Source organism: Nycticebus coucang, chromosome 12 (genome assembly GCF_027406575.1).
Source record: "Nycticebus coucang isolate mNycCou1 chromosome 12, mNycCou1.pri, whole genome shotgun sequence".
Lineage (NCBI taxonomy): Eukaryota > Metazoa > Chordata > Mammalia > Primates > Lorisidae > Nycticebus > Nycticebus coucang.
This window is the reverse complement of record NC_069791.1, coordinates 44,313,592-44,341,149: the sequence shown is the minus strand read 5'-3', so window position 1 is coordinate 44,341,149 and position 27,558 is coordinate 44,313,592. Positions and strand designations below refer to the sequence as shown.

Below are 27,558 nucleotides of genomic sequence, written 5' to 3'. Positions count from 1 at the left end.
AAGCAAGTATTATAGGAGAGATTCCTAAAATATTCTAGAACAAACAATACATACATATCTCTCTCCTAAAGATTGACCTTACCCATAAGTATATAAGAGGCTCTGAAGATTCTTTCAGTAAGGACACCTGTTTAACTTTGAACATTTCAAAACACATTTGACCATGAAAACCTATTAATATTTCACTGTACCACAAAATATAAGGGAGAGATTCTAACCTAGATGATATGTGAATACTACAGTATTTTCAAAACCTTCTTGAAGCACTAGGCAGTTTGCCTAAGGACAAATACATAGACTCCTCCAAATATGTTAATATAAAAAATGGCTAGGTAAGTAGAGAAAAAAGTTTTTAGGCATGCAAAAGTTGAAAGAAAGTGCTTTAATTTTGTTCATGTTATGTATGTCTCATGTTTATGTGATGCAGAAAATATTTTAGCTGAACTCCTTATTCACCTGACCAGCCGTATCTAGTATCTCCATGGAAACAGCTTCATCATCGATGGTTGCTTGGTGTCGATAGGTTGACTCTGAAGGAATAAGCAGAGAAGACAAAAAAATAAATAAATAGATGATTTAATTTGATCCTTATAAGTAGAAATTGGGTATGGGAGAAGTATTAATATGTCTGTTTTTATAGCTGAAGGGACTGTGTAGTCTAGGAAAGAGAGGCTGGATAGGCAAGAATGTGGGTTCTCTGTACACATAGAACTTTTAGAAATAACAAGTTCTAATTTGGGAGTCATGAGCTTTCTGAGTACAGGATAAGGGAGATCTCTCTGCCTTTTGCTTCTTTATCTTTTCCCCTTAAGATTCCATGTTATTTTTTTGTGAGGCCAGCTGCCTGGTGTTCTTTTCCTTCTAAATTGAGGCCTCCATAATCTAAAGCAAAAGAGTAGTCCCCTAAAATGACTTCTTTCTCTATGCTCCTAAAAATCCAGTTTCTGGAAATCAATAAGGTGACATACCAACAGGAGCGACTGATTTCCTTCCAAGCCTCAATCCTGGAAATGTTTTACAAACATCAGGGGTGGGGAATCTTACCAAATGATGTAAAACTATGAGAAACTTTTGGGGACAGTAAAAGCTGGTTGGACTCCAGAGTTTGGGGGTTGGCAAGGAACTGTAACCCAAAGCAGAGGATAGCTGGGAAACATGAAAGGGAGATGGAATGTGCAGAGTCCTCTCACTCCTATTGCCTCTTCAAAGCAGAAAAATGGCAGCTACTTAGTGCCTTTGGAAGCAGCAGGGTAGTTCCCAAGCCACGTGGCGCAGTGGGGCTGGGGGGAGGAGAAGTGAATAGGTACAAGAAGACTGGGCAGCTCTGGGTACGCCCCCTCATGACATGAATAGAAACTGGAGGTCAAAAGTAAGTGCCAATAGGTGCCACTCTGTATGAAAACTGAACAATTGAAATAAAGAATTCAGTGAGTGGTTGATTGAGCTGATGAGGGTCAGGTGAGGAACTTTCCCAGAAGTATCAGTAAATGATAATAGGAAGAAAAATGATAAAGTAAAATTTAATAAGAGGTATAGATAATAGAATTAGAAATGTTGTTATTTTTTATAAAATGATCCTCAAATGGAGAGAATGAAATAGAGAAAGGTGTGGAAATATTTGAGGTTGTAAGGACTGAGAATTTTGTTAGATTAAAGACACTGAAAACTTATAATTAAAAGAACTAATAGGAGACATGAAGAAAAAAGTCTCCTATCTAAACTCACTGCAGTGAAATTTAAGGATAGCAACAAAGAGAAGTCTAATGGGATTTAGAGCAAAAAAAGCACATCACTTAGAAAAAGACAAGTCTCAAATTGACACTGCACTTCTTGATATTGAAACTGAATTCAAGATGTCCGTGGTGCCAAACAAAAACAAACTATATCAAAAGCAACCCAGAATTACACTAGATGACTCCAGCGTATCAGGGTAATGATAAAGGAAAAAAAAGACTGCAGGCAGGTTTGAGTGAACCAACGCAGTCATCTTATTTTAGAAGATGATGTAATAAAAAAGAAAGACCAGAGAAAGTGAGTTAAGTTTGCAATGCAATAAAAGAGAAGAGGAGAAACGTTAAATTCAAGAAGACCTAGGCGAGAAATAAAAGACAAAACATCATGAAAAAAAATCAAAGCATGGTGCTTGAAAAGATTAAAAAAGGGAAGGAAAAGAATTGACAATACTGACTAGTAAATTAAGAAAGTGAAGACGCAATTAAATAAAATATGTTATAAAAGGAGTAATTGCGTCTTCACATTCTGACCTAATAATAAAATAATACCAAATAGAAAACCAGGAAATGAAACTAACATCTTACAACCACTTAATCTTCAATAAACCAAACAAGAACATACCTTGGGGGAAAGACTCCCTATTCAATAAATGGTGCTGGGAGAACTGGATATCCACATGTAAAAGACTGAAAATGGACCCACACCTTTATCCACAGACAAAAATTGATTCAAGATGGATAAAGGACTTAAATTTAAGGCATGAAACAATAAAAATCCTCAAAGAAAGCATAGGAAAAACACTGGAAGATATTGGCCTGGGGAAAGACTTCATGAAGAAGACTGCCATGGCAATTGCAACAACAACAAAAATGAACAAATGGGACTTAATTAAACTGAAAAGCTTCTGTACAGCTAAGGAGACAACAACCAAAACAAATAGATAACCTACACAATGGGAAAGGATATTTGCATATTTTGAATCAGATAAAAGCTTGATAACGAGGATCTATAGAGAACTCAAATTAATCCACATGAAAAAAGCCAACAATCCCATATATCAATGGGCAAGAGACATGAATAGAACCTTCTCTAAAGAAGACAGACGAATGGCTAACAAACATATGATAAAATGTTCATCATCCCTATCTATTAGAGAAATGCAAATGAAAACCACCCTGAGATACAATCTAACCCCAGCGAGAGTGGCCCACATCACAAAATCTCAAAACTGCAGATGCTGGCATGGATGTGGAGAGAAGGGAACACTTTTACACTGCTGGTGGGACTGCAAACTAGTACAACCTTTTTGGAAGGAAATATGGAGAAACCTCAAAGAACTCAAGTTAGATCTCCCACTTGATCCTGCAATCCTATTACTGGGCATTTACTTAGAAGGAAAATATCCTTTTATCATAAGGATACTTGCACTACACTGTTTATTGCAGCTCAATTTACAATCGCCAAAATGTGGAAACAGCCTAAATGCCCACCAACCCAGGAATGGATTAACAAGCTGTGGTATATGTACACCATGGAATGCTACTCAGCCATTAAAAAAAATGGAGACTTCACATCCTTTGTATTAACCTGGATGGAAGTGGAACACATTAATCTAAGTAAAGCATCATAAGAATGGAGAAGCATGAATCCTACATACTCAATTTGAGTACAATGAGGACAATTAATGATAATTAAGGACATGGTGGGGGTGGGGAAAGGAAGAGCAGAGAGAGGGAAGGAGGAAGGGGGTGGGGCCTTGGTGTGTGCCACACCTTTTGGGGGCAAGACACGATTGTGAGGGGGACTTTACCTAACAAGTGCAATCAGGGTAACCTGGTTTCTTGTACCCTCAATGAATCCCCAACAATAAAAAAATAAAATAATAAAATAAAATAATATTATGAACTTTTAGCAACAATTTCAAACCCTGGTAAGTAATTCTAGGAGAAAAATGCACAGATTGGTGCAACAAGAACTAGAGTCCTTGATTGGATCGATAACCCTTAAATAAATCCAAATGCTGATTGTAGGTCTCTCCCCACAATAAAAAGCAACTACGCCACGGTAGCTTTATAGATTTCTTTCAAATATTAAAAAGTTGTTCTAGAAAATTGAAAAAGTATTGCTACCCAATTCCCTTTATGGAGAATTATCCTAACTCCAATAACAACTACTACAAGAGTAATGAGAAGACAACAAAAAATGAAAAAAATTATAAGCTCATTCTGTATTTAAACATGGATTTAAAAATTCTAAATGAAAGATTATCCTATTGAATCAACAGTGTAATAAGTATGTTATGATTAAGTAATTTATTTCAGAAATGTAAATAGTGTTTAAATTCTATTGATTCTATTTAACACCTTAACCAGCTACGGGGGAAAAGCACATAAATACTTTATACATGGAGAAAATATTTTTAATAGCTTGCTACCTATTTATGATTTTTTTAAAAAGTGTTTAGAAAACTGAAAAGGGAAGAGATTGCTTAACATGATAAAGGTTATATGTCAAAACCCCACAGGAAACATCAAATGTATGGAGACATTTTAGACAAATTACCTTTCAATACAAAAACAAGAAAAATATATGCTACATAAAAATATAATCCAACATGGATGGCAAACTCCAGACAATACAACAAAATAGAAAAAATAAATAAGAGATTGAAGACTAAGAAAGAAAGTTAACCATTATCAAGATTATGGAATTAAAGGTCAATACATCAGGCAGTGCCTGTGGCTCAGTGAGTAGGGCACCAGCCCCATATGCCAAGGGCGGCGGGTTCAAACCCAGCCCCGGCCAAACTGCAACAAAAAATAGCTGGGCATTGTGGCAGGAGCCTGTACTACTTAGGAGGCTGAGGCAAGGGAATCACCTAAGCCCAAGAGCTGGGGGTTGCTGTGAGCTGTGACGCCACAGCACTCTATCGAGTGCTGACAAAGGTTATGAAAAAAATTATAAGCTCATTCTGTATTTAAACATGGATTAAATCGAGGGCGACAAAGTGAGACTCTGTCTCTAAAAAAAAAAAAAAGGAAATAAAGGTCAATACATTATCACTAGCCTTCTTCTTTGTAAGCAAACTCCACCTAGGAAGTATAAGAGAAAACACAAACTATTTTCAATAGCAGCAAAAGAAAATATATTATCTAGGGAGTAATAAAAAATGAACAAAACTGTCCAGTAGAAATCATTATGAAATAACATAAAGACTTGAAAAAATAAAATTTCCAAAAAAAAAATAACAGGCAACAATTTTTTAGAAGACATCAATCCCCCCCCAAATTAATCTTGATTTTAGTACAATTCAAATTAAAAGTCTAGTTAGACTTTTTGAGGAGCTCCACTAACTCATCTAAAATGACATGATGCAAAGTATATAATAAACTGCCCTGCTAAACAGTGTGTGCTAATATCAGAATGGGAAAATTTACCAAAGCCTTAAAAACAGACTCATGTTTATGTAGGACGTTGGCATATAACTGATGTGACACCACAAACTACTTGGGGAAAGAGTAAATTTTCAGTCAATGGTACTGGGATTAGAATCTATAAGGGAAAATGTATTATTAAATAGAAGAAATAAAGTTAGGGCTCTATAGCATGTATTTTTAAAAATCCAATTAGATTAAAGATTAGATTAAATTCTCCTAGATTTTAAAAGTAAAACAAAGTTAAAAAAGTATGAAAATATAAAAACTCATTAAAAAAGTATGAAAATATATAAAAAGAGAGTAAAAATAAATAGATCAACATTAAAATGAAGAATTTTTTGTGTGATACAAGTTAAGAACTGGAGATCATATTTGTAACATTATAAACTAAAATTATTCATATCTGAATTATAAAGGAACTATTAGAAATTAATAAAAAAGAAGAGTGAACAGAAAAGAAATACAAGCAAACTATACAAAAGGGAAATACACAAAGAGGAAGCCCAAACAGCTAAAATATATATAAAATTATGCTCTACCTGGCTATCTACCAGGGAGAAGCTTGTAAAATTATTTTATGAGCATAATATTGGCAAAAATAAGAAAGTTAGATGAATACAATGCCAGACTAGTTTAGGAGGTGGTTTTTCATACCAGCCACGGGGGTAGACTGATGTGGCATTTTGGAGGTCAGTCCACTTTTATTCAATGTGTATATGCCCTAATGATCTCAGAAACATCAGCAACACCTAGGAACTTGTTAGATATGCAAATTCTCAGACCCTACCTGAGGATTATTAACCAAGGATTATTAGTCAGAGTTCTAACATGCCTTTTAGGGGATTATAATGCATACAAAAGTTTGAGAACAACTGATTTAAAAGAATGATTTTGACAGTGATGTTAGCAGTGGTTCATGTTAGAGACAATTAAGGTGTTTATCACCAAGAGGATAAATGTGGGCTTGGCGCCCGTAACTCAGTGGTTAGGGCACTGGCCACATATACTGGGGCTGGAAGGTCTAACCTGGCCGGGTCCTGCTAAACAACAATGACAACTATAACAAAAAATAGCCAGGCATTGTGGAGGGCACCTGCAGGCCAGCTACTTGGGAAGCTGAGGCAAGAGAATCGCTTAAGCTCAAGAGTTTGAGGTTGCTATAAGCTGTGATACCACCACACTCTACCAAGGGCGACAAAATGAGACTCTGTCTTCAAAATAAAAAAAAAAAAAAAAGAGAGGATAGGGGCGGTGCCTGTGGCTCAAAGGAGTAGAGCACTGGCCCCAGATGCCAGAGGCGGCAGGTTCAAACCCAGCCCTGGCCAAAAACTGCAAAAAAAAAAAAAAAAAAAAAGAGGATAAAGGTGGCTTGCCAAGGTATACTATGTAAGAAACTAGAATTATATGCTGCAACACAAACGGATCTTTGAATATCTCATTCAGTTGGTTAAAAATAGATATATTACACAATAAAATTTATATAAATTTAAAATATATACATCACAGAAAAACCCTTTTCTTCTATATATATAAAGCTAGCACATATATTTGAATAAGAATTGTTCTAAAAATGTTACTTACGTTAAGTTTTTTAATTCCCACAAATATTTCATCAAATATATATTCCTATTAGTTCCTTTTTACAAGAGGAAATTGAGACATAATGAGATTAAATGACTTGCTCAAGGACACACAGATGGTAAAATGGTAGATGTGAGATCTGCGTCCAGGAAGAACGGCTTTGGAGTTGAGATTTTTAAATGCTATACCCAGTGTCAAGTACGTTAGATTACAAACAAAGGGAAAAAGGAGGGAAATAGATATCAGAACAAGGGATTCAGGTAAAAATAAAGTGGAATAATACACAGGCCTTATCTATAGGGTGTCCATCAAGTTGTGTGCAATTTAAAATGGATTATGGAATTAAAGGTCAATACATAATCACAAAAACGGCACACTATTTAAAATCACACCCAAACTTTGGATACTCTGTATACAAAAATGGCACAGCCCCATGAGAAGAGTCATATGATTAACATGATCATTAACTCAAGTCTTTGAGATCCCCCCCACCCCAACAAAAAAAAGAACCATGGAAGTTACTGCTCCCATCGATGTGGCCTGCAAGCCAGCGTTTATATTACTTTTTTTAATCTATCCACCTCATGTTTCTGACTTTGATTTCATCAACTATCTTAACTTTTTTGACCATAATTTTGTTACTTTGCCAAGTAAGTATAATCTGTCCAAAATATAGACTGCAAGAAGGCAGCCTAAGTGGCATAACCCGGCCTCCTCCCTGCCATGAGGGATATGTACAGCGCTCATTACCACGGGCATGCCTCGCCAGGGCACGCCACTCAAGTATTTTCCAAAAAGTAAAATTTAAAAACGAGATTATGTTCAATACGTGTGAATAAGTGTATTTTACATCACTGTCATTCTCCTAGAGCATGGGGTCCGTGCATAGTGTTATGTTTAGTGATCCTCAATCTAGAACATTCCGTCCCCTTGCTCTTTTTAAACGGGCTTTCTATGATTTAATGCTCTCAGTTAATCAGTGACAGCCACTGCTTGTCTCCAGGGGTTCTCTCCATGGGCTCCTTCTTGTCTTCAGCGCCCCGGCTAGGCAGGAAGCAGACGGGACGGCATCACGTGTGCCGCAGGTCCCTGCCCTTTGCATCGCTCCCTCCACTGCTCTTGACCGTCCTTTGTGCGACTTCCCTTTTTAAAAGACTGGCAGTAGCCCTGGAGCCTGGAAAACAGAGTTCTGGGCTCTCTTCCATGTCTTTGCACCAAAAGTTGTCTGAGAAACAGGGACATTTTTCTCTGTTCCTTCCGTGATAAATAGGGTATGTAGTTAAACCACAGAGGGCCGCAGTAGGAGGGAAATAGAATGTAATAAAAATTGTATGAAGTTGTGTGATTCTTTGCCTATTTGTTAACTGAAACAAAAAGGATGAAATGCCGGAAATGATGGAATGTCTGTGGCAGACACAGCAGCAGGGGGTAGCAGTGATTTCATCTAAGCTGAATACTGGTTTCATACCATTTTGAACAGTTTTTCTTTAAACTTCTCTCTCTTTCTCATTAGAAATCCATTCTCTCTACATGTAAAACAGTGAAAGTATTTCCCACGGAGGCAAAATGTTATACATCTCTGCGCTCGCTTTTCCAGAATTAATTTCTAAATATATACTAATTACTTTTTGGACTTCGACTCCACTATTCATTTGAAAACACAAAAGAAAATGTGTTTGTATTTAGTTGGAAGTAGGAATACTTTTCATTTTGTTCATACTAACAGAAAATGATCATTTGAGCCTTTTTTTTTTAAGGGTAGGGAGATGACTGTTTAGGAGATACTTCCAAATGAACCAGAATGTTATATACTGAAACACAAATATTAGTTTCAAAATGGAATTCAGTATATTAAAATTTCACTGTATATGGGAGATACATGATTTCAAACCTGCATGCAGTAACATTTTAATAAATAGTAGTAAATTTATTAAAATACTGTAGGAAGAGTTGGATATTCAAAAGGATGCTGTATGTGGTTAATCCCTTAACTAATTTAGATTTTTTTTCCAGGTTTAAACACATTAGTATGGACACTTGGCCAACACACTAACAATAGCAGTTAGCAATGTTGATTTATGCTAGAATGGAAACTGTACTGACTTCAGCTCTGTTGCTGTTCTGACCACAAACTAGCCATGTAATCTTGAGTAAATTTACTTCTTTGGACCTGTATCCCTATTTGTCAAATGATCTCCAAGATCCCTGCAGTGCCAATATTAAATAGTTCTGAGTTGGTTAATGCTGCTTTAGTATCCAGTGGAGAGAATTTTTCCTGGGTGTGTCTCTTGTCTTTTTATGAGCCTTTCTAAGCAGAGGCAAGAAGGCAGGTAAGAAGAATCAATCACAGAATCAAAGTGCCAGTAAGTCTAATGTCTCCTGACTTCTCCCCTCCCTCCTGCCTGAGCATTTATTAAGCAGTTTCAAACACAGTGCCTGGTGCCTCTGATGTATCCCATGGTAGCAATCACAGGCGGTGAAATCAATCTGTCTCCTCCTCGCCAAATGCCTCCAAACACACACACACACACACACACACACACTTATACACAATCACACACAATCTAAGTTTTTGTCTGTATTCCTTGCTATGACCAGCGTTTTTAGAGGGTAATATGATTCTTGGAGGTGGGGATTCAGCTCTTGCTTGGGATCCCATCAGAATATGGATCCTGTTGTTCTACAACCATAACGTTGCAGTCACCACCCGCAGGGAGTTTTCTGGGGTACATGGTCCAAGTTCCAAATCTTATAGCCTTCCCTAGTGGTTTTCAAATGAGGTTCATAGACCAGGGCTGGCAGCACACACAGATATTATTGGTCCATGATAAAATGGGAAAAATATAAATGACACTAAAATTGTTCAATAATTCGACTTTTTCTTAAACTATATCCTTCTAAACACTTTGAGGTTAACATATTTCCCTTTTTATGAAGTGTGGGTAGAAGTAGTATGCAGGTATAGTGACCCCTTCACCTTTTGCCCCTTGCTTACACCACTAATTAAATTCTCAATATAGTTCCTCTCTATAAAAAGCAAACCAAAAACAAAAAAACAAAACATTGGGCCTGAAATTTAAAAGTCTGGGGGGGTCACCTGCTACTACAGTAGCAAGCATTTTCTTCACTGAATTATTTCAAAGCAGTACAAATTCCAATTTTTTTTTCATACGTGGAAAGGTGTTTATGATGAAGGGGCTGAATTCAGAATTCAAGTCTGCTTTTAGTAAATATGCCACTTTGCTTTTAAAGGTACCTATCTCTTTGGGTTATGATTTTGAAACTTTTCATTAAAGCAGGGACATACTAAACAAAGCATTCTGTCTTCTCTAAGGCAGTGTGAAGGTAAGCCCAGGAAAAGCTAATTTCCCTTGAATCAAAGGGATTGGAAACTCCTCTAGGCTAGAACACTGGGTGACTTTTAGCGTCTGCCTGCGCGCACACACACACACACACACACACACACACACACACAGAGTCTCCAGAGGGAGAGAGTTAATGAAGCCCTCACCTCGGAGTGAGTCATCTATCTGTTATTCCCGAAGTTTGATGAAAGTGCTTGTTGCTTAGCAGCAGCCATCCTTTTTAAGTGGTACAGCAGAAGGTCACTTAAAGTTTCATTATTCTGAGTGAAGGAAGCTTGCATTATAGATCCCCGATGCAGCCAGATTTCAGTTAATAGCAGTTGTTTTTCAGAATGAATAAATCAAAAAGGAAAGTAGCTCAGCTTAGACTAATTAAACATAGTACCATTAGTTACTGGAACACATTCAGAGAGAATTCAAAAATTTCATGAGATCATCTTTAAAAGCTTCATCTTTCATTGAGATATATGGGTAGAGCAACAAAATTAGCATTTTCCTACTAAACTCCCATAAATCATTAAGATTCTCAGATAATCTCTGTATAAGTATAATCTCTAATACAATAATCTCTGTATAAGTAGTGAAACTATAAGAAGAGAATATTTACTTATGTGGGAGAAATAAGAATAATTTTGTAAAATAAGGTGCATTTTTAGATGCAAATATATCTTAAAATTAGAGTGTGGTTATATTTAAAAACAGGTTACAAATTTTTGACATGAAAAGCTAATTTAAGGCTGGGCGTGGTGGCTCATGTCTGTAATCTGGGAGACTGAGATGGGTGGATTGCCTGAGCTCAGGAGTTCAAGACCAGCCTGAGCAAGAGTGAAACCTCATCTTTAAAAATAGCTGGGCATTGTGGGAGGTGCCTGTAGTTCCAACTACTTGGGAGGCTGAGGCAAGAGAATTGCTTGAGCCGAAGAGTTTGATGCTGCTGTGAGCTATGATGCCAGGACACTCTACCACGGGCGACAATGTGAGACTCTGTCTCAAAAAAAAAAAAAAAAAAAAAGGAAAAGAAAAGTGAATTTATTTGAAAGTAAAAAGAGAAGAATAAAGTGTAAACGTGGAAACATGCTATTCTTCTACATTTAAAAATTGAATATTACAATAAAGATGTGAATCTTCTCAAAATAATTTACAGTTCTAGTACAATTTGAACCAAAATCATGTTATATTATGACAGAGTTTCTCAAATTTACCTGGAAGAAGAAACTGGAGAGAGTAGCCAAGATAATTCTGTAAAAATATCTTCTCTACTAAGCATCAAAATGTTCTAGAGAGAATATAATTAACAAAAAAGTATGCAAGTCTAGAATTGTTATAAATGAAAAGACAGTGTTTGGAAGTAGTGAGGAAATATAGTGGAAACTCCAACAAGAGTGGAGACTATTTACTAAATAGTAGGAGGAAAATTGGTCAACTATTTGAACAAAAATGTTGGACCTTCACCTTGTATTTCTCATGAAAATAAGTTCCAGATAGATTAGAAAGTCAAATAAGGGGGGTGGCGCCTGTGGCTCAAGGAGTAGGGCGCCAGTCCCATATGCCGGAGGTGGTGGGTTCAAACCCAGCCCCATCCAAAAACCACAAAAAAAAAAAAAAAAAGTCAAATAAGAAATCCGGAAACTATGAGATCCTTCTCTATTTCCTTCCTTTTTCAGTTTTCCCTCACAGCACGTCTCATTCTCTGACATATATTAGTTTGTTGAGTCTTCTCTCTTTACTAGACAGTATGCTCAGAAAAAGCAGAAAAAACTCTACTGACTGAGTTATTCTCAGCATCTAGAATTATCTGACACATAGGAAGCATTTAATAAATGCCGTAGAACCTCTGTAAGTCGACCACCCCAGGAACTATAACAAATTGGTCAACACACGGAGGTGGTCAACATAAGGAGCTAGGTCTACTGTACTAATACAGACATGTGGTGCATGTCTGGTCTATGAAAATTTGATCGACTATAGGAAGTGGTCAACATAGGGAGGTGTCATTTATGGAGGTTCTCCTGTATCTGTACATGAATGAAGAAAAACAACAAATGAAGGCACAAGGCAGGAAGAAAGCTCCCTTTTAAAAGGAACATAGGTAACAACACCCCCCCCCAAAAAAAATCCAAGAATAGTTTTGCCCACTTTTCATGCATCAATATTACCACTACTTTCAAGATCCACAGACATCAAAGTTGCTTCTTTTTTTCTTGTTTTGCTTTTTTCAATGGATGTTGATCAGATTTATTGGAGAGGGGTGGGGAGAAACCTAGCTTATGTTTGCACTTTTCTAGCATCAGTATTCAGAAATTTTACTTTGCTGTTATACTCTTCTCAGCAGGCCATTCCATCCCTCAGCAAGTCTGCCATGTTCATTTCGTCCTATTTCTCCCAGTTGAATGAAGCTGCATTTTTCCAATTTGGGTGAGCAGCAGATTGTACCCATTTCCTTCTTGCCTTTGATTTGACCTAATCTCTTCATCTAGGCATTAAAATTCTGCAGGGTTCTGAGCACAGATAGCATGAAGCACACATCTAGCCTTTTTGAGGGTTTCTTTGCATGATTCAATAAAGCACTTGCAAACCAGCTGAAAGGAGCTTAAAAATATTGCAACAGAAAACGTCATTTCTTTCAGTCTACAACTTCGATTGGAGAGGAGAATGAAACAAAATTTGACCTACCGAGGGTGGGATCATATTCCCAGATGAACCGTTTGGTCAGAAATCTCACTACAAGAGCTGTGGAAGAAAAGAGCAACATTTCAGACAAATTAGTTAATTTGCTTAGTGTTCTTATCCTTTTAAGGAAATGGAAATGGTCCATAAAACCTTTTATGTGCTTTGTATTTCCTTGAGATATAAACCCAATAATTGCTTCTATGTTATTAAAATGCTTTTCCAATTCCACAGCCTAAAGACTGTCCATAATATTTTAATGGTTTTATTGTGCATTAATTAACAGCTTAAGTTTGTTCCATTACTTACCAAGTTAGAAACAAAACAAACAAAAAGTACCACAACGTGAAAACTGCTCACATATAAAATTTTCAGCAAAACAATCAATTCAGGTACAAAGGGTCATAATACAAGCATCTGAAGCTTGAATATTGGTAAGAATTGAAAAAGGTGAGTTAAAAATGTGATAATTTGCACTGTAATGGAAGATCATGAGCATGTAATCTGTATCATAAAAAAGTAGATATTCACAATCAAGGATTTTTTCCAGGGATTCATTAAAGGTCATCAAAAGCAACTCTAATAAAATACAGTTAGAATCAGGTTCTGGAACTGTGCTAAGCACTTTGCTTGCACGATCTCAGTTCTCATTCGATCTCTATGAGGCAGGTAGTATGATTGTTCCCATTTTTCAGGTAAGGAAACTGAGGCTCTGAGAGGTTAATTAATTTCACTGAGCTCATCTAGCTAGTTACAGACTGGTAAAGATTTAATCCAAGAAGTCTGTTAATTTATTCATTGTACCAAACTGAATGTAAATCCTAGGCCATCTGGATAATATTTAAGTGGAAGATGGGTTGGAGAGAGAGAAATGCTGAATTATGTGGCCTCTCCTGCCCTTAAAAATTGATCAGACACGTGATGAACATTTTCTAACACTTGTACTATAGTTGAAAATGGTTTTAATCTTTTTCAAATAATTTTGGAAGGTGTTGTCATAGACACTTTAAAACAGGAATGAAAGTACTCAATTCTTTTCCTGGAGAAAAATCACATGTATACAACTGGTATATAATTTTAGCAGACTCATCAGCTCTCCAAAGACCCTGTGATGTCTCCCTGGGATCCCACTGACCTTAACCAAAGACTCATTGTCTATCATATTTTATAGTTTAAAAATATCTATTAGTATATTTTTATTTTTACTGAATGCCTTGACTATAGTAGTCAAAAGATACTCTTTGAGGAAATAAAAGAAGTTAGTTGAAGGTTACTGCCAGTCTTTATCTACTATCACCTTTTAGGATCAGCAGAAGTACATACCTCCTACCACAAAGTCTTACAGAAGAGACCAACGTGCAGAGGGCAAGGAGGCCTTTGCAAAACAGAGCTCAGCTACACATACGTGGTCTCCCTACTGGTAGCTAGAGACTGACAACGGCAATGTTCTTTCTAATTACAGAGTGTGAGGCTGAATTTGAGCCAACATATTTGCAGTGCCTAAAGTAGCAAGGCCACTGACCCCTGTAATACTTCCCACAGTGAGTGCCCTTGTGGTTTTATCCGGGATCTTCAGAGTCTGTCACTATTCACTCTCTTGAGACTGAGATTTTTGGTTTTTGCATGTAGGAAGTCATAAGCACTAGACAGATATTTTTCTTTTTTAAAATTAGAAAAGTTAGTACACATTGAACTGCTTGTGGAATTTAAGGAGTTTCATCTTGTGTTAGAATATGTAGTTTTCACTCAACCCAGAAAAATTAATTATCTTCAGGAAGGAGCCATTAATAGTCACAATTTTTTTTTTTTACATAACTGAAGTTTGAAGTTCCCCAGTTTCAAAATCATTTAAACTTTAATCATTTCTCAAAATCTTTTGAAAAATGTATTAGGCATGCCAGGCCTTTCTAAGCCGAGTATACTGAACATAATTGAATCATTTTATACGACCAGACCTTGGTTAAGAACACTGATGAGTTGCCTGTACAATTACACGGCAGCAGTACTTTCTGAAGCTGCAGTGTGGATGAAACAAAATAACCCCAGACTTTTTGAACAGATGTAAATTTTTCCTCCGTCTCATGTATCATAACTGCCGCCTTTTGCTGTCATCACTGACATACTTTAAAGACCCATCTGCACTTCTATTTTGTTAGTTTTATTATACCAAGGACTGATAAGCTATATTTAGAAATTTGTTATAATTCTGGTTAATATAGGAATAAATTAGCTCTGGAGTTAGGGAATAAGGAACCTTTTATTTTGATATGAACATTATTCTCGTGCATCTTTGAGACCTCGTGTTTACCGTTAAGTTGTTCCCGCGGCCATATGAGTGAATGCTTAAGTTTCTAATAGTCAACTACCGAAAAATGGGTAACTTTCCAATAGTCACTGCCTTCCAGTGAGCCAATGTGGCTGGGCTTAATCCTTGCAATCAATCTTAACATTTTCATTGCTCTTCTTTAAGAGATGCACCTAGACTATATTTTAACAATAGAATCATCAGTTTTCAGAAATCAGTTTATTTCAAGTCCATTAAACAAAATCTAAAACCACTTCGAAAAATTGACTTGTTGGATGTATATTCTTTGAAGATGTGTTTTCATGTCTCTATCACAGATTATTTACAAAAAAGACTTTTGGTATACTTTTAAGTGTTGGGTAATATTTTAATTAAAGCCTTTGGCTCAAAGGAGTAGGGTGCCGGCCCCATATACTGGAGGTTTAAACCCAGTCCTGGCCCAAAACTGCAAAAAAAAAAATATATATATATTAGTCTAAAAAATTAAAATAATAATTTTACACCTATAGAAGTGTTAACTGTCAAAGGCTCTATTATTATTAAAATTGTGATATTCAGGCTTGGTGCCTGTAGCTCAGCGGCTAGGGCTCCAGACACATACACCAGGGCTGGAGAGTTCACACCCAGCCTGGGCCTGACAAACAACAATGACAACTTCAACAACAACAACAACAAAAATAGCCCGGCATTGTGGTGGGTGCCTGTAGTCCCAGCTACTTGGGAGGCTGAGGAAAGAGAATCACTTAAGCCCAAGAGTTTGAGGCTGCTGTAAGTGGTGGCACCACAGCACTCTACTGAGGGCGACATAGCGAGACTCTGTCTAAAAAAAAAATAAAAATTATGACATTCACCATTTACTGATATAATTATCAAACTCTACCAGGGTTATCTAGTTTCAGATTTTATTATAACTTTCTTATGGGATATGATTATCATATCTCATAATAAAGCTGTAGCACTTCTCACCTGCTCCACCGTGCTCCTTCTCTGTGTGTGGTTTCACCAGTGACTCTACAAGGGCTTCCTTAACTGTGGTTTTACTTTGTGCACTCCGACACCACTCTCAGCTCTGCAGCCAATGATTTTGTTAAAACCTAAGCCATCTTGTGTCATGTCTTTGCTCAAAATTCCCTCTGACCTCATCCCATTGACCCAATTTTTATTGCGTGCCTACTCTGTACCAGTGTCTATTCTAGGTGTTTGGAATACTATAGACAACAATTCAGACAAATATCTCTGCCCTGATAGAGCTATCTTCTACTAGGAAGGAGACAGATTAAAAATAAAAATAATAAATACATTGTATAGCAGAAGGCAGGAGGAGAGGGCTAAATTCATACCTAACAGGTACAGAGCACACTCTCTGGTAAGGGGCACCCTTACAATTTTGTTGTAAACTGTACAAAAGCCATTTATGTAACCAAAACGTGTGCCCCTGTGATATTCTGAAATAAAAACAAATAAAGAAATAAGTAGATAAATAAATAAATAAATAAATAGATTAATAAATAAATTACATAGCATGTTAGAGGTGGAAAGTGGTATGAAATAAAAGAAATAGATCAGGGGGTCAGCATTGAGAGATAAGGGTGTGAGAGCTGTTGCTTAAGATAGGGTGACGTCCACTTTGAAGATGAGACATTTGAAAGGGATGAGGGAAGATGTCTGGGGGAATAGAGTTCCAGGGAGAAGAAACAACTGGTGCAAAGGCCCTGAGGCCTTTGAGTTTAGCATACTTAAAGAACATTAATGAGGCAGTGTAGTTAAAACAGAATGACCAGTGGTGAGTCTAATCAGAGATGAGGTCATTTCCTGTCATAGTTCAGTCACTGCTAATACACTAGTTCCGTACTGCAACCACCATCACTCCAACCACCACCACTAAAAATAATAATAGCAACACACAACTCAGATGTTAATGTACTTATTTATCACTGTTTTGCTTGACTCCTTTAGAATGCACATTGCATGAGGACATGGAATTTGTTTCATTCATCATTTTTTTAGTGTCTAAAACATATCTGGTGCATGACAAAAATACTTGTTGAACAGATGTAAAAGGGATGCCAATACATGGCATAGTTTATTCTGCTTTAACATTTAAATAATAACCAGGCATTGAGAAAGTAAGCAGAAAAATTGACTCAAGGGAACTTAAAACATAACCATGCCATCTTTTTATGATTTTTCTTAAAAGGTTATATATATAGATATATAGATATAAAGTGGTATATATATATAATATAATATATATATATAATCTGAAATACCTTACAGTGGATATTTCACAATCCTCACACAAATTATACTTCTATCATTTATTAAAATTGTTACCACAAAAATGGAACTCATTTTAAATTTCTGCCCTCTCTTCATTCCAACTATCCTGAGCATAATTTTTTTTTTTGAATTAAAATAGTGGTATGGATAGTCTTTCCTTCCACCTGGAATCTGATTTAAGGCCTCATTCCTTCAGAAAGTTTGACATATTTGATTAGTTACTGTTAAGTATCTGTATCCTGAAATATTTTATTTTCTTCCCATTGCCTTGGAAACCCATACCTTTCCACTAAACAAGCCAAACATGTCCAATGGTTATTTTAGGAAAGAACATTTTTTCCCCTTTTGCCTAATTTATAACCTACTTGGATAATTCTTCATCATACGCGGTTCAGTTTTACTGTTTCTGGCACTAAGAATTTCATGAATATTAATGAAAGCTGGCTTCTAATAAAGTGGTGAATTCAGCAAGTGGAGTTTATCTAAGGAAATATTCTTAAAAGACGCTTACTATATTAATTCAGTGTGATGATATTCCATTCATAAGTGAGAGCGAAAAGGCAAATTTGCTACTTTAAAATAGTCAGGTTACTTTTAAAGATTAATAAGCCTGGGCTGATTACTCAAAATAATTCTTGATGTCATTGGCAAGAAAAGTTTCAGACATCAAAAGTGCCAGATTTAATGGTCAGAATAATATTTTAAAGTGAAAATTAATTAGATATTATCTGTATAAAAATCAACTTTTAGTAAGAAGTGAACTTTTCAAGGTAAGTGAAAACTAACACACATGCTATCCATATATTCTGAAAAAAATTAAGAGATGTAAGAAAGATACAGATGTTTTAGGCTCATAGGAAAAGAATTTCTGCTTCAATTAGGAGTGTTTCAAGGAATACTGCTCATCACCTGCACATCATGGATACCTTTGGAAAATTGCCTATAATCCTGGCAACATACCCAATGAAAACTCATGATTTAATATATTCTCTAAGACAGTGCTATATTCATATAAGAATGAAAAGTTATTATAGATTTGTATTAAGTGACTTCTATTTTCATTTGGTAACTGCAGGACCTTCACAAAAAATGTATAGTTAACCTTTAAATTGTAAGATCAGGTAACTTTGAAATACTTTTTAATGGCCTTTCATAAGACTTTATTAAATTTAAGGCAATTCTGTCATAAAGAGTTTAAATATTTTTGTGAAAAAGAAAATTTTTTGTTATGTAAAAAGAAGGCAAATATGGATAATCACAGTCCATTAGGGGTTGTGATATGTAGTATATTAAACACTCTTTATCCAAACGATTCTTCTCATTTTGATTTAACAACCAAACTTCTCAATATTTAATAGCAGGAAGTGTTAAAGCTTAAAAACTACATGACAACTTTATAATGAATTTGCACAATATCCTAAGTGTGAAACTTCTTAAAATTTGGATGGATCCAGGAGGCAGAACATCTTTCTTCCCCACTTCTCCTCATTCTCCACGTTATTATAGTGCCTACCGTATAATTACTCGACCTTAATGCCAGCAAAAATCATGAGGCAATGGTGTACATTACCAAGCCCATGTGGGTTACAAAATGAATGCTAAATGGCTTTCAGTTTGAATTTTATGATCTATAGTTAAAAGGTCATAATACATAAAGTGCATTTTAAAAAATAATGGAAAAGGGAAGGATGAGAGATTTTAATACCATTTGGGAATTGTTTACTCACTTCATTAAACATGACCTCAATTTAAACAATTTCATAAAAATTACAATGGAAAAAAGTTAAAAATAACCCAACAGTGTTATTATCAACCTTCATTTATTGTTTGCACTATGAGGTAAGATGCTATGCTAGATCTTTGCAAATATATCTTTACTCTCCACTTCTGCATAGCATAGAATATGTAAATAGAGATAGGAATAAGGATATTTGCATATTGATGAAGAAGCCAAGGTTCAAGTTGTTTACATTTCCACCTGAAAGACCAGCTCACTCTTGTCTGGCCACAGGATCTGCATTCTCTCTGCATCATCCTGACTCACTAAGTTCAAGTTTGCTGTTGTTTGTTGTTGAGACAGGGTCTCTGTCGCCCTGGCTGGAGGGCAGCAGCATGTTTATTCACTGTAGCCTCTATCTCCTGGGCTCAAGTGAGTCTCCCACCTCAGCCTCCTGAGTAGTTGGGACTACAGATGCATGCCACCATGCCTGGCTATTTTTTTTTTTTTAGAGACAGTCTCACTTTATCGCCCTCACTAGAGTGCTATGGCGTCACACAGCTCACAGCAACCTCCAGCTTCTGGGCTTAGGCAATCCTCTTGCCTCAGCCTCCCAAGTAGCTGGGACTACAGGCGCCTGCCACAACACCCAGCTATTTTATGTTGCAGTTTGGCCGGGGCTGGGTTTGAACCCACCACCGTCGGTATATGGGGCTGGCGATGGGCTTTTGCTATGTTGGCCAGGCTGGTCTCAAACTCCTGGCCTCAAGTGATACTCCCTCTTAAAGTGCCGGGATTACAGGCAAGAGGCACCATGCCCAGCCCAATGCTCTCTTTACAGATGAGGAATTTGCCAACAGAGAGCTTAAAGGTCTTATTGGCATATTCCTCTATTGTTAGTAAATCCTTAATTTGAAAATTTTCATGGAAAATGTTGCATGTACTTTACATGTACAAACATCTTCACCCATGCATACATTCTTCCATTCTGAAGAAAACATATCATCTAGTCTCACTGAACACTGAAAAGAATGAAAACCTGGTAACAATAAAGCCTGAAATGTCTTTAGAAAAATGTAACATAAATTTCCAAACATTTATTCTCTTTTCTTGCCTCAGTGTGGAGCACTGACACTGCTCTCTCAATTCTGCAATAGCTGGTGCTCTAACACAGACGCAGACAAGGTAATTATCTTCCTAATACTGTTTTGTTTCATCCTCTTAATTGAGTTGCCTGTCTGCTTTTTGCAAAGTTTATTGTTATTTTTTTAAATATAGACAGGGATCATTACTTATTTGAGGTGTTCCATAAATACTTTCAGGCTGATTTTGTTTTAAGTTGGCAGCTTTAAAAGTCCAAATAAACTAGAACTAGTCAGCATATGTAATAGGCAATTCAGAAAGGAACTAAATCAAGGAAGGTGGAAAAGAAAGATATATTTAGAATGCAATAGAATCTTCACAAGATAGCATTTCTACCTGTGGTGATTAATCAAGCATCATCCTCTCTCTAAAGCTTTCCCGGGCTTTCCCAAACCACTAATCCTGCTGTATGTGACATGAAATTGTCACTTATTTCTTCTCTGTTATAGAATGTGTATAGCTTCCTTGTAAATATCCATTTATATTCTTGTATGTCTTACAAACTGGGAGTGATCTGAGATCAGAGATTAAGGCTCGCTCATCTTTATCTCTAGTGGCCAACATAGTGGCTGATACATGGTGCACACTCAGTAAATATTTGAAAAATAAATAAGAAAACAATTAAAATTTGTGTAAGTTATTATTGAGCTCCAATATTGCTTTGTACTTGAGTATAATGTGTTTTTATTACTCGAAAAACATATTCTTTAAAGTGGAACTTCCATTTCTTGAAAATATTATCAGCCACTTCTCAGCTTCAATGCCTGGCCAGATGTCCATCTGTTCAACCTACCTGGCAGACCTAAGAAAGGCAGGACCCACCACACTCCTCTTTTAGGCCCAAGAGGAACCACTGCCCTCATAACACCATCAGCCCTAAATTTAACTTCAATCCCTAATTGGTCAAAAGGTTTCAGAGAAGTTAAAAATGAGCATTACTCATAAGGATAGAATCCTACCCTAGACTTATGGAGATAGTTTATTGTTGGATGAATTAATTTTGTAGAACTAAGTATCCACTTATGAATCATAGCAGCTGTTGGATTTAAATGTGTATAGAATCTTAGAAAATGATAATAGTCGTCTTAGTTAATTTTCTAATAAACCTACCAATGGAAATTGTTAACTTTTAAAGATCAAAAGGGAGCCTAAATATATACTGGATATTGGCTACAAACTTATTTAATTCTCATAAAAATTCTTAAAAGTGGAAATCAGTATTCTTACTACACATATAAGAAACTTAAATAGAAAGGTGATAAACTTATTTATGTTTATACAGCAGTTAAGGGATAGAACAGAGATTGAACCCAGTCTTTACCTTAAAATCCATGCTTTTTCTAACACACAAGCTTACCCCTATATTTTAATATTTCTACAGATATGATTTAGTTCTGCAAGATTGAAATTTTTCTACATGAGCATACATACACGGAGAAGCATGATTTGAGAAGTAAATTTTCTTGGTACTGACTAGATTTCTTCTTCCTTAGTGGAGAAAATACCTATGACCAGAAACCACGGCAACACAGAAAAAGCATATGAATTTCAAGAAGCAAAAAGAAACTTTTAGATAAATAAGATTTATCTGCGGAAAACAGTTAAGTAGCTAATGATGCCCAGGTAAAGGGGTTTATTATATAAGCAAATGTTTCCTTAAGAGTCTCCTCAGTCATTAACAAGTTCCTTCTTTCAACAACAAAAATTAGAATGTCAGGAACCATTTCAGTCAATGAAAAAGTCCTCAAAGCTAAGATGCAGTTCCTACTCTTAAAGAGCTGAGAGTTTGCATCTGTGTTTGTCTCCAGAAAAGTAAAACGATGTGGGTAATTTAGAATATTATCTAAGTCCTGTTTCCATGCCCAGCATTTGTATAGCAAGAACTGGGCAAAAGGGAGGCCAGAGTGAGGTGAGCCTGATTCATTTTAGGGCCTCAGGGGGAGCCACAGTTGTGTTTTCTAGAGGAGAAACTGCAGTGGATAGAATTGAAATGATATGTGTCAACCTCATCACTGTTTCTATTCCCGCTTGGAGACAGCTATCCAGAGGATCCCCCTAAAATATAAGAGGAGTTCAGCTTGTTTTCTTCCATCCCTCACCTGAATCTCTATTAGCCTTTGTCAAATCAAGTCTGCAAATCAATTTTCCTATTCTTTCTCTCTGGGTCCAACACTTTCGGTCCTTCATACTTCTTTCCTGGGTCTTTCCTCAACCACTAACCCTCAAGTCTGTGTTTTTCTTGTCAGCAGTCTCTTCCTCTCTTTTCCGTGACTGCCGCGGCCACTTTAAGGAAACATGGGCCATTGTGCCTCAAATGAAGACATGAAGTATTGAGATCCCAGCATGGAGCCCTGGTCTAGTAAGCCAGGTGAAGACCAGGACAGCTCCCTGAAGCTTTGTCTTTGCTGCTTTTGGTGATGGCTGAGACCAAGAATATGCCAATTTGGAAGCTCAGGACCCTTAGTTGAAGGGGACTGCAAGCTGTTTCTAACTCCAGCTGCTATACTAGATGGGAATGAAAATGAACTGGATAGAAAATGGCATGTCAGAAAAACTCCAGAAAATTGTGTGATCTGAAATATTAGATCCTAAAAGAGGAGCTCAGTGCAAAGATGTATGTATGCACAAAAACCAGATTTCTGCTGTTAACTAACTTTAAAAATTTTTATCCAGTTGTATCTCCCATCTAATCTTTCTCTCCTCTCCTCACATGTGATTTTTACACACATTCATTTAATCAAAAATATTTATTGAGCACTGTGCAAAGCACTAAAGAAAATTAGACTGAGAGGATTCCCTAGGCAAGACATTAGAAATGACTTCATAATAGAACCATATTGGGAGCTGAGTCCTGGATGAGTTGAAGCTTGCTGTTTTAGGGAGAGCATTTCAAGCAGATGGCAACCACGTTCAAAGGTCTAGACACAGGAGAGCTAGTTCAGTTAGGAATCACATGAAGTTCAGGGTGCGTAGAGTGGTGTGTGGACGGAGCTATGTGGGGGTAGGTTGTGAGGTTCTTTAGAGCCTGGACTATGACAGAGCTCATAGGTCATACATAGGAGCATGGCTTTTGCTCTGAAGTTTTGGGGCATATAGGGGTCCTGAGTAGGAAGATGGCTCAATCAGGGGTCCTCAAACTTTTTAAACAGGGGGCCAGTTCATTGTCCCTCAGACCGTTGGAGGGCCGGACTATAGTTTAAAAAAAAACAAACTATGAACAAATTCCTATGCACACTATACATATCTTATTTTGAAGTAAAAAACAAAATGGAAACAAATTCAATCACACCACCTCATGTGGCCACGGACCGCAGTTTGAGGACTCCTTAGAAAGTTCATTAATTACAGGTGGAGAGTGAGGGAGAGGTACTAATGGAAGAGTTCCATAAAATATGAAAGTCTGAAGGTAACATTATTCTTTGAGGCAGAATATAACGGGAAAATGAGTTAAAACAAGTGATGCTGGACTTGAACATGTTGAACATGAAACATTAATGAAAACATATAGATGAGTACCACCCATCCACTCATTCATTCTTTATCCTTTCATTCATCCACCATCTATCACACATCCAACATCTAATTTATCAAATTATATCATGTGCCAGGCACTGTCTCATAAGCATCTGACATCACATCCTGAAGATGGAGGGCCTGTTTTTTGCCAGAGTGGCACCTAGTGAGTGGTAAATGCAATGGGCACGGTTAAGATGTCCCGGGTGGACAGTTTAAAGTAACCTGAGAAGACTTAGTCCAGACTCTGTTTTAAGTCTCATCTCACGGTAGCTACTGTTGCTTCCTATGTTCTCCCACACCTGAACTCTTTAAAATATTTAGTTGAACTAAAAAAAATTAACAGAGACAAAAATCTGTTCATTGCTATAGTTTAGGAAAGAGCCCCCTTCTTCTTACCCCTTATTTCACCTGCCCCCCTTGCGCCATTCCCTATAAAAGTCAAAATAAATTGACATTAAAAAAACTCTTCAACCCTATAAAAAACAGAAATTGAGCAATTTAATGGAAATTTAAAATGAGTGCAATATAAAACACATGCTTTATAATGCCAGAAGTTAAAATGAGAAGTAAATTAGTTCCAGATGGGGTGTAGGGATTGCTTTTAAATTACTGTGTTTGTTTAAGCCTGAAAATTTGGACTTGTCCTGCATTCTGACAAAAACATCACTCAGAGAGTCACAGAATAAATGTCAGTGCTCTGTACAGAGCATGTCTTAAGGCTAAATGGTGCAATCTCCAAGAATTACTAGGGGAAATAGTTTTGTTTCTGAAAATCTACCCTGTGAATCCAGCTTCGGTCCTGAAAATGAACTTATTTTACTATGGAAATGGTAAGGTAAAGATTAATGTGATACTAGCAACTGACTCTTAGGATGACACATGAGGAAGGGAGAAACAGCAGTACCATGACTTTTAATCCTCAACTTGTTTGATAGGGACTAGGGATTTGGAAATGCTTATCAAGAATGTAAAAATAAGAAAGTTATAAATTTTCAGTAGAAAATTAACATGTATGATTGAATGGCAATAAATTAAAGAATTTAAATTGAAAGAGATAAGACAAAATAAATTTTGAATGTGGTAGCCAACGAATTTGTTTTGTTTTGTTGTCTGTTTGTGTTTTGAAGGTTAATACATTAAAAGCTATGGGTTCTCTGTCCAAGATTTCAAACAAGTTTCATGTAAGTTCAAAATTATTATTTATATTAATGAAAAGAGTAATGATTAAGAAATAAATTACTAAATTGCATGTTTAAACAGATTTGTCTATAATGTTTGAAGTATTTCTTAAGTAAAGGAAATGGATATAAAATTTGGATTTTTAATTTTTACCATTATATATAAGAGGAAATATATATGGGGTTATTGTCTGAAGTTTTCTTCCTATGTTTATACTACTAGAATACATGAGAAATTGACAACCAGGGCTAAGTGTGGTGGCTCACACCTGTAATCATAGTACTCTGGGAGGCTGAGGTGGGTGGACACTTAAAGTCAGGAGTTTGAGACTGGCCTGAGCAAAAGCGAGAACCCTGTATCTACTAAAATAGAAAAAATTAATTGGGCCTTGTGATAGGAGTCTCTAATCCCAGCTATTTGGAAGGCTGAGGCATGAGGATAGCTTAAATCCAGGAGTTTGAGATTGCTGTGAATTAGGCTGTGCCATGTCACTCTAGCCTGGGCCACAGAGTAAGACTGTCTCAGCAACAACAACAACAACAACAAAACGGAAAGGAAAGAAAGTTACAACTGGAAATGCTTGGACATAAAAGTGACTAAGTATTCCAGAGAAGTGGAGAAGTATCTGGTACAATCCCCATTGGCTCCTCTCTTTTATAAATATTCAAGATCTTACAGGTTAACCCTGTTCTTCACTTCCTTTTCTCCAGATTATCCAGATTGCTTCCTGTTTATGTAGGCACTCATTTAGTCTGAGCCTATGGACCTTCGTCAGGAAGTAACCTCTACAATACAATGTCTCCATTTGCAGCCCTATTCCTGTCTTCGTAGCTCCAGAAGACATGAAACCTTACACAGTGTGGATGGAAAACTGGGATCTGGAGAGTTCACAGTGTGGATGGAAAACTGGCATCTGGAGCAATGAAGGCATAAATGAGAGGAATGTTGGGCAATTGGGCTGAAAAAGTACCCACATTATGAAGAATGTATTAGCCACGCCAAGAAATTTCTAGTTATGCTGAAAATGATGGGAAGCCATAAGGTATTATAAACTGAAAGACGCCATGACCATCTTTTTGTTTTATGAAAGTCCCTGCTGTTTCATTGACAAGATGAACTGGAGTTCATCTTACTGCAGGTAAGATTGGAAACAGAAAGGCTAGTGAAGGAGCTATTCCAGCACTACAGAAAGAAAAAAAATGTAGGACTGAATAGTGACTCTTTTATTCCTATCCTGCATAGGAAGTGTCCAGTCTTAATTGGAAAAATGCAGCATGTGACCTTTTTCAGACTAGTTCTTTCACTTTGCAATGCACATTTAAGGTTCACTCATGTCATTTCTTGGTCTGTCTTAGTGAGAATGTTTCACATAAGCTTGAGTGAAAAAGAATGTATATTTTGCTGTCATTGAATGAAGTTGTCTGTAATTGTCAAATTATATCCAGTTGACTGGTGGTGCTGTTGAGTTGAAATGTGTCCTTATTGATTTTTTACCTGCTGCTTCTGTCCATTTCTGATCAAGAGATACTAAAGTTTCCAACTATAATCATTGATTCATTCATTTCTCACCAAAGTTCTATCAGGTTTTACCTCACATATCCTCACATATTTTGATGCTCTGTTTTTAGGTACATGTACATTAAATAGTGTTATAATTTCTTAGAGAATTGATTCCTTTATCTGTATGTCTGTTTGTCTTTATCCATGATCATTTTCCTTGCTCTGAAATCCATTCTGTCTGAAATTAACACAGCTACTCCAACTTTCTATTGATGTTGGCATGTTAATCTATATGTATCTCATATTTAAATGTGCTTCTTGTGTACAACATATGATTGAGCTTTTTTAAATCCACACTGACATTCTCTGTCTTTTAATTGATGTATTTAAACCACTGATATTTAAAGTGATTACTGATATAATTAAATTGATATCTCTTTTGTTGTGTTTTCCACTCATTACCAGTGTTCTTTGTTTCTGCTTTGCCTTCTACTCTTTTTCTGTCTTTTGTAGTTTTAAATGAGCATGTAATATGATTGCATCTTTTCTCCTTTCTCAACATATCAATTATATTTCTAGTGTTTTCTTTTCTCAGAACTTCTTGCTGTGTCCTTCCATGGTGAAAGGTACTAGGAAGCTCCACTAGGAAGCTCCTTAGGGGCTCTTGAATTTTAAACTTTTTATTCTTTGTGTCATATTAATATGAGGATGCAAATGATTAGTTTACAATGTTTGCATTTGTTAAGTAGAGTCCCCGTTGTAGTTGTGTTTCATGCCCAGGAAGTGTGCCATACACCCTTACATGGTGCCTATTAGGTGGGAGCACACCAATCCCCCTCCCTCTTCACCTCTCCCCACTCTCTCTTCCCACAACTTGAATTGAGTTTTTCTCTTGTGTGGGCATGTATTATTCATCTACTGGCTTCATATTAGTATTGAGTGTATTGGATACTTGCTTTCCCATTCTTGTGATACTTTACTAAGAAGAATGTGTTTCAACTCCATCCAGGTAAGCACAAAAGATGTAAAGTCCCCATCTTTTTTCAAGCTTTAATAGTATTTTATAAGGGCACTAACTGCAATCATGAGAGCAGAGCCCTCATAACCTACTCACCTCTCAAAGGCCCAATCTCC

The 27,558-nt window shown here is 36.6% G+C and overlaps 1 protein-coding gene across 1 annotated transcript in view; it reads right to left on the bottom strand.

Annotated features, from left to right (window-relative positions):
* RERG (RAS like estrogen regulated growth inhibitor) overlaps positions 1-27,558 on the bottom strand; it is a 116,492-nt gene that overhangs the window by 2,901 nt on the left and 86,033 nt on the right. Inside the window, exons 3-4 of the mRNA XM_053557167.1 lie at positions 12,791-12,847; positions 457-530 (exon numbers count right to left, since the gene is read on the bottom strand). Of these exons, the coding sequence (XP_053413142.1) occupies positions 457-530; positions 12,791-12,847 (131 nt within the window). The remainder of the gene's footprint in view (positions 1-456; positions 531-12,790; positions 12,848-27,558) is intronic.